The 15,928-nt window shown below is 40.9% G+C and overlaps 1 protein-coding gene and 1 long non-coding RNA gene across 9 annotated transcripts in view; one reads left to right on the plus strand and one right to left on the minus strand.

The window, feature by feature from the left end:
• The window catches only part of RERE (arginine-glutamic acid dipeptide repeats), a 1,074,498-nt gene that overhangs the window by 761,286 nt on the left and 297,284 nt on the right, over nt 1–15,928 (plus strand). For all 8 annotated transcript variants that reach the window (XM_053690444.1, XM_053690440.1, XM_053690438.1 and 5 more), the window contains one exon: nt 1,438–1,542. In XM_053690444.1, coding sequence (XP_053546419.1) covers nt 1,438–1,542 — 105 coding nt within the window. The remainder of the gene's footprint in view (nt 1–1,437; nt 1,543–15,928) is intronic.
• LOC128638477 (uncharacterized) overlaps nt 1–15,928 on the minus strand; it is a 78,824-nt gene that overhangs the window by 11,823 nt on the left and 51,073 nt on the right. The window lies entirely within an intron of this gene.

The raw sequence follows: 15,928 nt of genomic DNA on the forward strand, positions 1-15,928 counted from the left end.
CCAGACTATGAGTGGCACGCTAACAGTTACGCACAAGGGAAAAGGGGTTTATCGCGGCTGTTTGCACTCGTTGATTGTAGTGATCGTATTACAAGTTGAAAGTAAACGTGTTCACTTGAGCGCAGTTGAAGTTAACGGACGTCGGGATACTGCATCCTCAGATCTCTGGTTAACTTTTGCTTAGCACATAAAAAATGCATTACATTTACGCTCATAATAACTCTAAAATTGCACAAAAAGTTATAAGGGCTCAAAGATATGAGGTCCTGAGGTGTTAGAGGGGAAAAAAGGCAGACAAAGGGCTTTAACATTGAGACACAAAGGTCTAAAGGTGAGGTGTGTGTGTGTGTATGTATGTGTATATATGTATGTATGTGTATATATATATGTATGTGTGTGTATATATATATATATATATATATATATATATATATACAGTCACATAGCTGAAAACATGAAAAAACATATTTATGCAATATTGATTTTTTAATAGTGTTTAACTGTGTATGCACTGTAAATATTTCACATTCCAATGTTCTGCACATAGCATTTTTTAATAGATTTTCCTATACATAGCTGTATATATATATATATATATATATATATATATATATATATATATATAAAACAAACCAAAATACCATCATATATATGTAGAAATATGTATTTATGAATAAATAGAACATATTCTGCCATTTGAAGAACGTAGCAAGGAGCATTAAATACTGCTCTACTTGTTATCTGGCCCAATATTTGCAAAATGTGTCATATTGCAGCAATGAGAAACACATTTTTGGCTATTTGCTAAAAAAAAAAATGGAAAGGGATATTCTATATCCATGAAAGGGAAAATATGTTATTCCTCTAGAGCTGTATGGACACCTTTAGTGCTTAGACTGTTACTACTAAGAGGGTAAACAGGGGCAGAGAGAGAGAGATTGGAGAGGAAAAGTGAGAGTGGAAAAGATATGAGAGAGGGAAAAGAAAGTGTAAAGAGAAGATATGGCTTGAGAGTGAAGGGAGAGGGTTAAAAGAGAGATTGAAGAGAGGAGGGAGTAGAGAAATACAGATACAGAATACATACATTCCATTTACTTCTATTATCTAATTTGCTTTGTACTCTTGATATCAATTGTTGAAAAGAATACCTAGGTAGGCTCAGGAGCTGGAAGCTAGCTGTTGTCATTTGCTTAGATGTGTTCAGCTAGCTCCCAGTATAGCATTGTTGCTCCTGTTTAAAATTGTATGCTAAATCATGAAAGAAAAATGTTGGGTTTCATGTCCCTTTAAGAGTTGATATAAAAAAAAAAAAAAAAAGAGTCCACGGAAAGTGAATAAAGATATGTTCTTTGGCATATTTGTGATGAAGCATTGGTAATTATACAATATTTTCCTCATGGGATGATCTGATAATGATTTTCTAATATCTTTTGGCAGGGGGAAGTGCAGCATCTCACACTTCTCAGATATATTTGCTGCTCGAGAGTTTAAAGCCAGGATAGACTCTTTCTTCTACATATTAGGCTACAACCCAGAGACAAGGTAAGCCTACCAGAGGGGCTTTGTTTTTTATATTTGATTATGCCTCATGTTATAAATGTTGCTTATAAAAAACTTTGGTAAATCAAACTCTACAGTGGTACTGTATCATTCGGATACATTTTTGGTTGTCAGGTCATCTGAAAACACCTGTGCTGCCTATTCTTTAGGTTTCCACCAGGGGGCAATCATAGAACGAGAATGACTGCCCTGGGAATTAATGTTTATCCACCTGGTTTTTTTTCTTGTTTTTTTTTTTTTTAACTCTTCTGTTTGTTGTGTTTTGTTTTGTGTGTGTGTTTTTTTTTTTTTTTTTTTGTTTTTTTTTAATCTCAACTTCTATGAATTATTGGTGACACACTTTACTGTATTACCTATATGTACTTCTTAGTTTACATTATGATTTCATTTTTTACACAATAACATTACATTACAATACAGTGGAATACTTGGGAGGTCTCATTAAGGGGAAACATACATTTTAAAGTAGCAATGGTGTCCACATACATAAATTAATTTTCTGACACATTGGTTTGTCTTTCATTACAAGTCTTTCTGCATGAGTGTCAGGGATATAGGTGGTGGTCAGTTATCAATATAAAATAAATGGCAAAACAATATTTGCATGACAAGTGCTTTTATTTTCTTTGATAACCTGTTTGGATGCCATATTGCTATGTACAGAGACCTCTATATGCATAGTATTGTTTACTTTTTCTATTAAAACATTCATCAGCAGTCATGTGCTAGGACTGATGCTTCAGGGGAAGGGAAACTTATGTGCATTTAACTCAACATTTGCCTTTGTTGCCTCAGGAAAGGTCTATCAGAATTTTAAGCATTCCAGTTCAAAAGCAACATCTTAGTGCCCTGCCTTCACAAAACAGAGTTTATTACAGCATTTTTAATATAATGTAAAAAAATGTTCCTTTTGGCTTTTTTTTGTATGAGTTACACAAATGTTGGCTTCAGAGTTAAACCCTTTCACTGCTGGGACTTTCAGACAAAAACTTGCCCAAAATACCACAGAATTTTTAGCATTTTTGCTATCACTCTATTTAAACAGAAATAGAGCCTTGTGTTTTTTTTATTTACCTGTCAAAACTATATATATATTTTTTAAGTAGACAACCCAAGGTGTTGATCTAGGCCCATTTTGATATATTTCATGCCACCATTTCACCGCCAAATACAATCAAATTTAAAAAAAAAATTACTTTTTCTTCATAAATGGAAAGAGTCTTTCATCCCAGGAGGTTGGCAAAGAAGTGTCAGATTTTCAATCGTCTCTTATGGAGGGTAGTACTCTTCGACATGGGAAGGGAGTTTTAAGTAATCCTATCAGCCCCTCAGTGAGGGCATTGATGAAAGTTAGAGTCCGGAGATGCAGGGAGAGTCTTCCTGCTAAACCATCCCGACTCATATTAACAGCTCCACAAGCAATCGGCGTTGACAAGTTTCACTGCCTGCTTTTTTCTCTCAAGTCCATGGCCGAGGTGATGCTACTATTCGTCACACTTGAAGGGCAATGTTCCTGTTCCACAGCGTAGATTCCGATAAGATTGTTTAATTTTACTTTCTTCAGAAATGTACTGTATTATGTTTCCCGAGGGACTACCACCTCGCGGGTCTCGATTATGTCTCATGGTCTCAGTGAGACTCCTTTAGTATCTTGGAATCAAGGGGGGTTATTGAACAGGTTTTTTTTTAATCATGTTATGTGATTCAACCTGCTTATGTTTAGTGTTTTTAGGCTCATGGCTTGTGGAACATAACATTTTTTTTTTTTCAAGCGACGCATCCTTTTGGTTGGGCGCACTTTTTGGACTATACGATTCACCTTGTGACCGGGTGTGGTTACATGTTTCGCTTTCATTTCTGTGTTCCTGACTGTGTGGCGACTGAGAAATTCTGGTCTGCTGGTGTCTGGTACATAGGAGGTGGTGAGTGCCCCAGCCACAGGGGGTGTCAGCTGCCGTTTATGGAGGAATCTGATATTGCGGAGACGGACGTCTGTTTTATTTTCTACTCCTTGCGCAGAATGCATTTTGCCCCGGATGATACTAGCCTACCAGTTATGTTCTGAATGCCGTATTAGAGTGCTCAATTCCTCCAGATCGGGGAATCAAGGGGCCGGTGAGCCATCCGCCTCTAGGGGTTCTGTCCCCCAAGTGGCAAGTTCCCTTAAATATTTTCTTACTACACATGCAGGTGACCCAGACTTTGCTTAACCTTCTTTGGAAGGTGGCTTGTTTTCCCGGGGGGTTTCGGCACGATGTGGCATGTCCATAATCTTGGTGCTGGCGAATCTACAGCTTCCATAGGGTGGCTTAAGATACTGTTTTCGTGTTCCGGTTTCCGGGGCTCTTCAGGCATGGGGCCTGTTCAGCTCCCTGGGGGAACGACTTTCCCTGAGTACAGGGGGTCAACCTTCAGGGCCGGAGGCGCCTTTTGCTCCGGCGGGGGTATTCTGTGCTTTTCTATATAGACTGGGGCATCTTCGTGTCTTATTGAGGCACGCTTTGGTGTCTGTAGCAGAGCCCGTTGTGGATGGGTTGAAGAATCCTCAGTCTTCTTCTGAATAGCCTTCAACATTAGATATAAGGGGATGTCGTAATCTTCTTATAGTCGTGTTGGTTGTGTCTAGTCCAGTTTTTGAGCTTGGAAAAACAGGGTCCCTGTTGGGCTGGCTGTTTTTTCTTAGGCGATACCCTAATGGGTGCCTTCTTTTATTTTATCCGGTTAGGATGATATTTTATTTCGTTAAAGCTCATGTTAGTTATATTTTCCTTGGAAAAAAATTCTGGACTCTATACTCGCGATGTTTTCATCGCTATGTTACTTCTGAGAAAGTTGGTCTAGAACGTGTTTAGTCCTATGTTGACTGTTGCTCTCCCCCGTTCAGGGAGATTTATATGTGACCTTGGCAATGATGGCCCTGGTTTCAGGCTGGTCCTGATTGGGTTCTGTTAAAGGGACAGTCTACACCAGAATTTTTGTTTTAAAAAATAGATAATCCCTTTATTACCCATTCCCCAGTTTTGCATAACCAACACAGTTATAATAATATACTTTTAACCTCTGTGATTATCTTGTATCTAAGCCTCTGCAAACTGCCCCTTTATTTCAGTTCTTTTGAGAGACTTGCAGTCTAGCCAATCAGTGCCTGCTCCCAGATAACTTCACATGCACGAGCACAGTGTTATCTATATGAAATACGTGAACTAACACCCTCTAGTGGTGAAAAACTGTTAAAATGCATTCTGAAAAGAGGTGGCCTTCAAGGTCTAAGAAATTAGCATATAAACCTCCTAGGTTAAGCTTTCAACTAAGAATACCAAGAGAACAAAGCAAAATTGGTGATAAAAGTAAATAAATTTGAAAATTGTTTAAAATTACATGCTCTATCTGAATCATGAAAGTTTATTTTGGCCTAGACTGTCCCTTTAACTTCTGTCGTGAGGCCTAGTTCAGTCATGCGGCACCTGTTCGGCTGCTTTGGTCCGGTTTTGGAGCAAAGTGTTCACTTGTTATTCTTACAAGTTTTAGCGTCTGGGGCTAGCGGGACAGCTAGCTCAGCATTCTAATGCACCATGGCTACTCTGTACTGTTGCAAACCGAGGGTCGCAGTTTCGATCTTTGGCAAGGTCTACTTGGCCTTTCCTCCTTTCAAGGTTGATAAAATGAGCAGCGCCTTGAGTTCCTTAAAGGGGCTTTGCAGCGCTTTACTGGTACACTCAAATTTTAAAGTTCCGGTGCGACTCTCTCTGTTGTAGACGACATCCTGTCGGGACTGGAGTGTTTCTCTCCCGTGTGGGTTAGAGGATGTAGGATTTGGTTCCTTTGTGCCGTCTGCTTCTGCGCGGTTTGCCCTTGGGGTTATTGGGTGTCTCTTCCTTTGAGTTGAAACTTTAGGACTTTGTCCGTTTTTCTTGCGGCTTGTCCTGAGGGAGTTAGTCATTCCTTTTCTAGGACGATGGACTGCGTTATCTCCTTTTCCAAGCTTCGCTTAGGGGATTTTCTACAAAGGGATGCCCTGCATCATGTTCCTCTGATCTTCTCTCTCGGGGTTCCGGAGGAGATTATGGAGACTAGCCTTGTTCTCTCCCTCTTTGGGGCTTTGTACAAAATGTTTCTCTGGGGTGTTTGGTGCGCCTTTTAGGGCTTTGGGGCCTTGTGCAACTCTGTTGTACTTAAGATCTCTCTGGGAGTGTGTGGACTCCTGCAAGGACTCTTCTCTTCCCTTGGGTTGAGATTTTGAGTGAGTCTTGTTCCCGTTCTCGGGGATGGGCCGGTTGCTCCTTGCTCAGGCATCTAGTTTTTGAGTAATATTTCCCTGTGGGTCTGTTTTTTTATATCAGACGGGGTGTTGCGTTTCCGGGATTTTGTTTTAAACAAATTTTGGGCTTGGACCTATCATCGCTCTGGTTGCTTCCGGTTGCAGAGGTTTCTGCTATGTCCTCGTGGACCCCGTTGCGGATTGCCTGATTTGGGTCCTCCACTTCCAGGGAACTTTGACTATGACAATGGTCTGGCTAGTTGATCTGGTCAATTGGCCAGGTTTTCTGAAGGCTGAGGCTCCTTGGGCTTGCCTTATGTTCTAAGGTACGGTTTTCCTTGGTCAGCTTGTTGTCAATCGAAGGGTTGCGGGGTATCAGCTTCAGCATGGCAGGCTATTTTTTCCAGGGGATCCTTGAAGCTCATCTTCGTTGGAGATGTGATCTCTGGGTTTGGCCCTTGGCATCATGCCTTGCTTTACATCTGTTCCCTTTCTTGGGGGGGATTTATTTCCTCCTTTACCGGGGGTGGTCCCTGTATGGGGGCTCCTCCTGGGTTCAGGAGGTCGGAACAGAGGTTTAGACTGTTTCAGAGAGATTTGCTCTCTGGGTTGTTTTGTCCCACCTGGAGATTTTCTGGCTCTGCGTCAAGCCTTTGTTGGGCCTTTTGCTGGATTTCTTATCGACTGTCTCCAGAGAGGAGTTTTTCTGTTGGCTCCCGAACTCTTTTGGGATGGCCAAGGCCATTCTTCCGCCAGTTTGTGCTGGTGTTGGGGTTTTTGATGTTCCCTGTTTTCAGACCTGCCGATGCTTGGGCTGGTCCAGCTGGGAGTGGGTTCTAGGACCTGTTGGTCATCTTCGGGTTGGGGGTGCAGAGGGCCTTGTTGAGGTTCTGTGCTTCTCCCTTTTTTCGAGACCTATGTGTAGGTCTGGCGGCTGGGTTGACTAGAGTTGATCCTCTGTCTGGGAGATTTTACAATCTGTTACCTTGTTTGGCCACTTTTTACTTCTCAGCAAGTATTTTCTTCTGTGTCATCCTAAGGATAGCTGGGGGGTTTTGACCCAGGGCGCTTCGTCTGAGTCTGCTTCCCATATTTGTCTCTGAATACTTCTGTATTCGGAGTTCTGTCAATTTGAGGACTTGGTCTTCAGTTGTTTTCTGGGTGCATTTGCACGATGTGGGGAGTAGATTTTTTCTCTTCCGATGACTGGTTCTAAACCTTGTCGTTTCTGTTTGGTCTGGGCGTTGCCCCCCTGGTTTGTCAAGACCTAGGACCCATTTGGGTTTTTGTGAGCCGGGCTCCATCTCGGGCAATATTCCTCTTATGGAATGTTTTCTTGGCTTCCGACGCAGGAAGGGGTTTGTTGGGTAGTGGTTTCGGGCTTGGTGCCTTCAGAATGGGCCGCGTAATGTACCCTCCAATTTTAGCATTCAGTGTCCTCTATAGCTTGGGTATTGTTTTCCCAAAAGTAATCAATGCAGCTGTGGACTCTTTCCATTTATGAAGAAAAACTTAATTTATGCTTACCTGATAATTTTATTCTCTTCAGATGGAAAGAATCCACAGCTCCACAGCCGTATTTTTTATGTGGGGCGTCTTTTTATTTTATTCTTCTGGCACCTTTTCATCCTGATGTTTCTTCTACTGTTCCTTGTTCCACGGCAGAATGACTGGGGAATGAGGGAAGTTGGAGGAGTATTTAAGCCTTTGGCTGGGGTGTCTATGCCTCCTCCTGGTGGCCAGGTTCTGAATTCCCAAAAGTAATGAATGCAGCTGTGGACTCTTTCCATCTGAAGAAAAGAAAATTGTCAGGTAAGCATAATTGAAGTTTTTTCACAAACCTTGGGTTTCTCACAGAAATTATTTACATTATGCTTGTGCAATCATGGCACACATGTTTGTAAAAGTTTCTATGGGATACCCTTTGTTTAGAATTAGCAGACATATATGGCTTTGCCATTGCGCACCACACATCTATTATTCCCGGCAGTGAAGGGGTTAATTAGGCAGCTTAAAAGGTTAATTTTAGCTTTAGTGTAGAGATTATCCTCCCAACTGACACTGCCCACCCCTTGATCAGTCCCAAGCAGCTCTCTTCCCTCTCCCACCCCTCACTGGTAACCTCTATCTTAGGTACTGGCAGACAGTCTGCCAGTATGAAAATGTTTTTGGTTTTTTTAAATATTTTTTATTAATTTTCATATTTTCTGCAGTGTAGGATTCCCCCTTACCTCCCTGATCTCCCCCCCCCCCCCCCAACAGCTCTCTAAACCTCCCCCTCTAACTATTACCCGCCATCTTAGGTACTGGCAGCTGTCTGCCAGTACCTATAAACTGCCTTTAAAAAAAAAAAAAAAAAGTATATCAATTTTAACACATATTTTCTGTAGCATAATGTCCCGTCCACCCCACCCGCGATCTTTAGTTAGGGTCCCCCACACCCCCGGATCCCCTTTTCTGTAGTTTACAAAAGTATTAAATGAGTACAGCACCTGTTGGTTCCTTAAAGCAGGTTTTAGTTCTGTATGATGCCCGTGGAGAAAGGGTTACTGCCACCCTTACAGCAACATAGACAAATAGAATCCACAGCAGCTGCCTCATCCCTCCCCCTCCCTTTATTTTTATTTTTCTGTAGCGTAGAGCCCTGCCGTTTCCTCCCGCCTCTCCTGCTGGGATGCCCACCCTGCCTCCCGCCCACACCTCCCGTCGGCACCAACAGAAGATCGTTAGATGGTGACACACACAGTGTCACCGTCTGTAGCGATCAGGCATCTCTGCCCTCATATGGAGGAGGAATACTGATCGCGCTCCATATGCGGCAGATGCCTGAAAAGCTTCAGGCACTCCAACTGTAACTTGACAGCCGAGAGTGCTGGAGCTTCCTGAAGCTAGGGTGTATATACGTCTTGCAGTAAGATAGAAAAACTACTGTAAGACGTATATATACGTCCTTTTGGGTGAAGGGGTTAAAGGAACAGTCTACTACAGAATTTTTATTGTTTAAAAAGAAAATCTTTTTATTACCCATTCCCCAGTTTTGCATAACCAACACTGTTATATTAACATACCTTTTACCTCTGTGATTACCTTGCATCTAAACCTCTGAAGACTGCTACCTTATTTAAGTTCTTTTGACAGATTTGCATGGGCATGAGCACAATGTTATCACACATGAACTAGTGCTGTCTAGCTATGAAACATTTGTAAAAATGCAGAGGCGGCCTTCAAGGGCTTAGAAATAAGCATACGAACCTACCTAGGTTTAGCTTTCAACAAAGAATACCAAGAGAACTAAGCAAATTTGATGATAAAAGTAAATTGACAAGTTGTTTAAAATGGCATGGCAACTTGAGTGCTCTTTCTGATTCAATAAAGTGGACTTGAGTGTCCCTTTAAATACTGCACAGGTGATATACACAGCTATTCAATAGCTGTGTTGATTTAAAGGGACACTGAACCCAGATTTTTTTCTTTCCTGATTCAGATAGAGCATGCAATTTTAAGCAACTTTCTAATTTACTCCTATTATCAATTTTACTTTGTTTTCTTGCTATCTTTGTTTGAAAATCATGAATGTAAATCTTAGCAGCCAGCCCATTTTAGGTTCAGCACCATGGATAGCGCTTGCTTATTGGAAGCTTACATTTACCCACCAATAAGCAAGCATAACCCAGGTTCTCAACCAAAAATGGTTCGGCTCCTATGCATCACATTCCTGCTTTTTAAATAAACGAATAGAAATTGATAATAGGAGTAAATTAGAAAGTTGCTTAAAAGTGCATGCTCTATCTGAATCATTAAAGAAAAAAAAAATGCGTTTAGTGTCCCTTTTAAGCTGCCTCTTTAAGCATGGCCAATCCTGGCCAGCAAGCATTTTGTCAGGAAATGAAGTTCCATTGGCCCAAACCAAAGTACCTTCAATTAGTTTTGATTATTCTCATTGTATTTGGTGTCCAAATTGTTGTTTAGTTTTCTTCACTATGACTAGAAAGGCTTGATGTAAAGTATCCTACTTGCAGGAGATAATCATCTACTACCCTCAAATGGATGGAGACAAGGCACTTAACACGTCAAACTTTACTTTTTTTATTTTAAATTTATTTACCATTCTGAGATCTATGGAACCTGGCTGATAAATATTTACCATTTATCTCCTTACTTGTATATTCTCCATTCATGCCACTCATAGGTTTCTCTACTTTGTCCATGGCTACATATGTTTTGTTTTTAGCCCTTCTCTTCACCAAGTACCTTTTAGTTTTTCACACACTGTGTTTTGTAGGGATCTCTGTTTCCCTGCAGCCAAATACAGTCGCTCTCAGGGACTGATTTATTAAGCTCCGTATGGAGCTTGATTCCCCTGTTTCCGCACCAAAACAGAAGTTATGAAGCAGCGTTCTAAAGACTGCTGCTCTATAACTTGTCCGCCTGCTCTGAGGCCGCGGACAGAAATCAACCAGATCGGATACGATCGGGTTGATTGACACCCCCTGCTAGCGGCCGATTCACAAGAACTGCTGGTGCAATGATAAATGCCAACAACGTATGCTATCGGCATTCATCGATGTGCGACGGACATGATATGCTACATCGTATCATGTCAGCTCGCACTATGATAAATCTACCCCTCAGACCGTATGTGGCAGCTTTATCACTTTGTACTGCGGTTCGGTGTAATACAATATACGTCTACACAATAAGATTAGAACATTTTAACACAATCTAATCAAGGCAGAATTTCTTCAGAAACAGAAAAAGAGGCTGTAACCAAAGTAAATGGCCCATGCAGCAACTTGTCATATATTTGCATTTTGTCAATAATAATTGTTATAGAAGTACCTAATCTTTTAAACTAGGAAAAGGGGGGGGGGGGGGGTCAGTTAGAACACAATAGAACAGAGAGATCAGTCTGTGAATATGTCACTCCCTTAATATCTCAATGCCACATTAGAAAGTAAAGAGGAAAGCACACCAAGTAGCAGCAGAAAGCGCATGGAAATTAAATGTATGACAACAAACGCAAGAAGCATGACAGGTAAATTAGGGGGAGCTGGAGCTCTTAGTTGCAGAAGAGGACTATGATGTTATCAGTATAACTGAAACTTGGTGGGATGATTCACATGACTGGGCAGTTAACTTAGAGGAGTAAACTTTATTTAGGAGGGACAGGAATAATAAAAGGGGTGGAGGAATCTGCATGTATATTAAACCTAACCTTAAACCTACAATAAAGGAAGATATTTATGATACAAGTGACAATGCAGATACCCTGTGGGTTGAAATAAAGAGTGGGGGGAAAATCCTAAAGAAAAAATTACTAGGAACATGCTACAAGCCCCCCAACATTATAGTGACCCGGAGGCTGCTAATAACAGTGCTGTAATTATGGGAGATGTTAACTACCCTGATATAAACTGGGCCAATGAAACTAGTAATTCAGCTAAGGGGGATAGATTTTTTAAATGTTCTCAGGGATAACTTCTTGTCAGAATTAATAGAGGAGCCAACTAGGAGTTTTGGATTTAGTGCTATCAAACAATACAGATATAATATCAAACATAGAAGTCAAAGAACATTTGGGTAACAGTGATCATAACATGGTCACATTTGAAATCTCTTTTCATATGCAGTGTCTTAAAGGTTTAACTAAGACTTTTAATTTTAAAAAAGTAAAATTCAACGATTTAAGGAAATCATTAAATAATATAAATTGGGACAATGTATTTTCTAATAAAAATACAGAGGATGAGGATAAATGGATAATATTTAAAACTTTGTTAAATAAATATACATATCAACACATACCCATATGGTTATAAAAATGAAAATAAAAAATCCAAGCCAATGTGGCTAAATAAAAATGCGTTAAGAGAAATTATGAAAAAACTTAGGGCATTTAAATTATTCAAAGAAAATAGTACAGACTCAACATTCCATATTTATAAGGGATGTAACAAAGCATGCAAAAAAGCAATCAAATTAGCCAAAAATGAAAAATTAGTTGCAAAGGATTCTAAGTCTAACCCTAAAAGGTTCTTTTAGTACATAAATAGCAAAAAATCTAAGGAGGACAATATAGGTACATTAAAATGCGTGGAGGGTAGCATGATAAATAATGACAGGGAGAAGGCTGAGGTACTAAACCAGTTTTTTTTTTCTTCAGTATACACAAGAGAGGAACCATTGGATGATACTTTGGAACAAAATAGAACATGCCAGTCCATACCATTAACTGAGTTATGTTTAGAGGATATCTGGAAAAAACTGGATAATAGTAAGGTAAATAAAACTCCAGGCCCAGATGGAATACACCCAAGGGTGTTAAGGGAATTTAGCACTGTTATAGACAAACCTCTACTCTTAATTTTTCAAGACTCATTATCCTCAGGCATGGTACCCCAAGGATTGGCGTAAACTGATGTGGTGCCACTCTTCAAAAAGGGAAGCAGGGATGATCCAGGAAGCTATAGACCCGTTAGTCTGACATCAATAGTGGGGAAGATATTTGAAGGGATTGTAAGGGATTATATTGATGAGCATATTCGTGTAAACAAGATTATAAATTCTAATCAGCATGGTTTTAGGAGAAATAGATCATGTCAAACTAATCTAATTAGATTCTACGAGGGAGGAAGTAAAAATATAGATAAAGGGGAATCAGTTGATGTTTTGCAAAGGCTTTTGATACAGTGCCACATGAGAGATTAATGCACAAAATTAAGGGATTGGGAATAGCTGAAAATGTTAGCTCATGGATAAATAACAGGATAAAAGATAGGGAGCAACGAGTAGTAGTAAATGGATCATACTCAGATTGGACAAAGGTAATCAGTGGAGTCCCCCAGGGATCAGTACTGGGCCCTGTTCTTTTTAATTTTTTTATAAATGACTTGGAGCAAGGATTAAATAGCAACATTTCTATTTTTGCAGATAATACTAAGTTAAGTAAGGTCATTAGGTCAGAGCAGGATGGACTTCCATTACAAAGGGCTCTGCAAAAATGAGTAAAGTATGGGCAGGTAAATGCAAAATGAGATTTAATACGGGAAAATGCAAGGTTCTACATTTTGGAAGTAAAAATAAGCAGGCAACATATTTTTTAAATGGGACAAGACTTAGCCAAACAGAGGAGGAAAGGGATTTAGGAGTAGTAATGGATAACAAGCTAAAGATGGGTGCAGAATGCAGGGCAGCGGCTTCAAAGGCTAATAAGATACTAGCATGTATTAAAAGAGTCATTGATTCAAGGGAGGAAAGCATAATTCTATCACTATATAAAGCCCTGGTAAGACCTCACCTTGAGTATGGAGTGCAGTTCTGGGGACCGATTGCAAAAAAATATATTGCAAAACTAGAAAAAGTTCAGAGAAGGGCCACAAAGCTAATAAGAGGATTGGAGAATTTAAGCTTTGAGGACAGGCTAGCCAAACTGGGTCTGTTTTCTTTAGAAAAAGGTGCTTGAGAGGTGACATGATTACTTAATATAAATATATTCAAGGCCCATATAGAGAGATGGCAGAAGCTCTGTTTATTCAAAGAAAATTGTTTCTGACGCAGTCACAATTTAAGGTTGGACGAAAGGAGATTTAATCTCCTGCAACGGAAACATTTTTTCACTGTCAGAGCAATAAAATTGTGGAACTCATTACCAAAGGAGGTAGTGAATGCCAATACCCTAGATACATTTAAAAATAGTCTGGATACATTTCTGTATATAAACAAAAATTCATGGATATGATTGCTAGTTTTAAATGGGTCACCTTTTAGTGGGGTTATTTATGCTTAACTGGAGTGTTTCTAGTATTTTAGATTTGTATAGGTTACACTCAATGGACTTTGGTCTTTTTTCAACCTTATCTACTATGTTACCTAATACCTACATAATATCTTCAATTTTGCCTCTTCATCCACAAATCCTACAATATTTACTAAGGGGCCCCTTTCAGATATAGTTAGCTAGATTTGCTTGTCTAACAGTGAGCAAGCACAACTTCTACAAATGTTAGTCCCTATGAATTGCTCTACCTCTGTTTTCTGCCTCTCAAAATTCAACTTGCTCTTTGAAGACCTAGTTGTTTAAACAAGCTTACCAACTCTTCTCCGCACTATACACCACCCCAGATACAGAACTTTTTTTCTCTTTCTGTGATATTTTTTTTTTTTTTGTGAGAATTTTTCTGCAGGTCATTTTGAAATTAAATTTCCATCTAAAGGGGAGGAGAGTCCACGGCTTCATTCATTACTATTGGGAATTAAGAACCTGGCTATCAGGAGGAGGCAAAGACACACCCCAGCCAAAGGCTTAAATACCTCCCCATCTTCCCTCATCCCCCAGTAATTGTTTGCCTTTTGTCACAGAAGGATGGCAGAGGAGTGCCCGAGTTTCGGAGTTGTCTCTTATGAAGGGTAGTACTCTTCACAGTGGGACTGGAGTATTAAGTAGTCCTGTCAGCCTCTCAGTGAGAGCCTGGGTGAATGTTAGAGTCCGGAGATGCAGGGAGAGTCTTTCTGCGAAACCATCCCGACTCATATTAACAGTTCCATAAGCAATCAGCGTTGACGAGTTTCGCTGCCTGCTTTCTTCGCTCAAGTCCATGTCAGGAACGAGGCTACTAACCTGTCACACTTGAAGGGCCGTTTTCCTGTTCCACGGAGTAGATTCTGTTAAGATTGTTTCATTTTTTATTAATAATGATAACATAGACAGGGACACAGTATGGCGCCTTTTTATCTTTACAGAATCAAGGGTTAATATTCCTGGAAGGGAGATTATTGAACAGATATTGGATTTGATTATATCCACGGTTACTGGAGGCAAGGGATCTTCCACAGGATAAGAAGGCTAAGCCTATAGGCTCTTCTTCTCGTCCCTTTTTGTGCGGACAAGGCCCAGTGCCAGCAAACCACCGCAAAATTGGACCAATCCAAGGGATCTCGGAAGCCGGCTCAATCTTGGAACAAGTCTAAGCAGAGAGAGAAGCCCGCCGAGACAGAATCGGCATGGAGGGGTGGTCTCAGGATCACGTAGGGGATAGATTATCTCTATTCTCAGATGCATAACCATGACAGGACCATGACATGACATGGCAGGACGTTCAGGACCCTTGGGTTCTAGAAGTGGTCTCCCAGGGTTACAGGATAGGGTTCAGATCCCATCCACCCAAGGGCAGATTCCTCATGTCAAACCTGTCTTCAAGATCAAGGAAGAGAGAGGCCTTTCTAGAGTGATTGAGGGATCTCGCCTCTCTCTGGGTATTGTACCAGTACCCCTAGCAGAAAGGGGTCTAGGGTACTATTCCAACCTTTTTGTGGTTCCAATGAAGGAGAGCATGTCCCGCCCGATTCTGGACCTAAAGTGTTTAAACAAGTTTCTGAGTGTTCCATCGTTTAAAATGGAACAATCAGATCTATTCTGCCCCTAGTTCATAAGGGACGGTTCATGACGACTATAGACTTGAAGGACGCTTAACTTCATGTGCCAATCCACAGGGACCACTTCAGGTTCCTAAGATTTGCATTTCTGGACCAACACTTCTAGTTTGTGGCCCTTCCTTTTGTCTGGCGACGGCCCCTAGAGTCTTCACAAAGGTTCTGGGGGCGTTGCTTGCAGTGGTCAGATCCAGGGGCATTGCGGTGGCGCCTTACCTGGACGACATCCTGGTTCAGGCGCCATCATTTAGCCTCGCAGAGGATCATTCGAGGGCTCTTCTTCTTCTGCTCCAATCTCACGGTTGGAAGATCAACTCAGGAAAAAGTTCCCTGGTTCCCAGCAACATGGTGGAGTTCCTGGGCACAATAATAGACTCTTTGTCCATGAAGATATTTCACAAAGATCAGCGGCGCAGGAAGCTTGCGTCCACTTGTCTTGCCCTTCAGTCCTCCTCAAGCCCATTGGTGGCTCAATGTATGGAGGTAATAGGTCTCATGGTGTTATGGATAAATGTCATCCCATTCGCCAGGTTCCACCTCAGATCTCTTAAATTGTGCATGTTGAGACAGTGGAACGGCGACCATTCGGATCTATCACAGCTGATTTCCCTGAATGCTGGGACTCAGAACTCCCTCTTTTGATGGATTCGTCCAAAGCAACTGTCCATGGGGACATCCTTG

This window comes from Bombina bombina, chromosome 8, assembly GCF_027579735.1.
Source record: "Bombina bombina isolate aBomBom1 chromosome 8, aBomBom1.pri, whole genome shotgun sequence".
Lineage (NCBI taxonomy): Eukaryota > Metazoa > Chordata > Amphibia > Anura > Bombinatoridae > Bombina > Bombina bombina.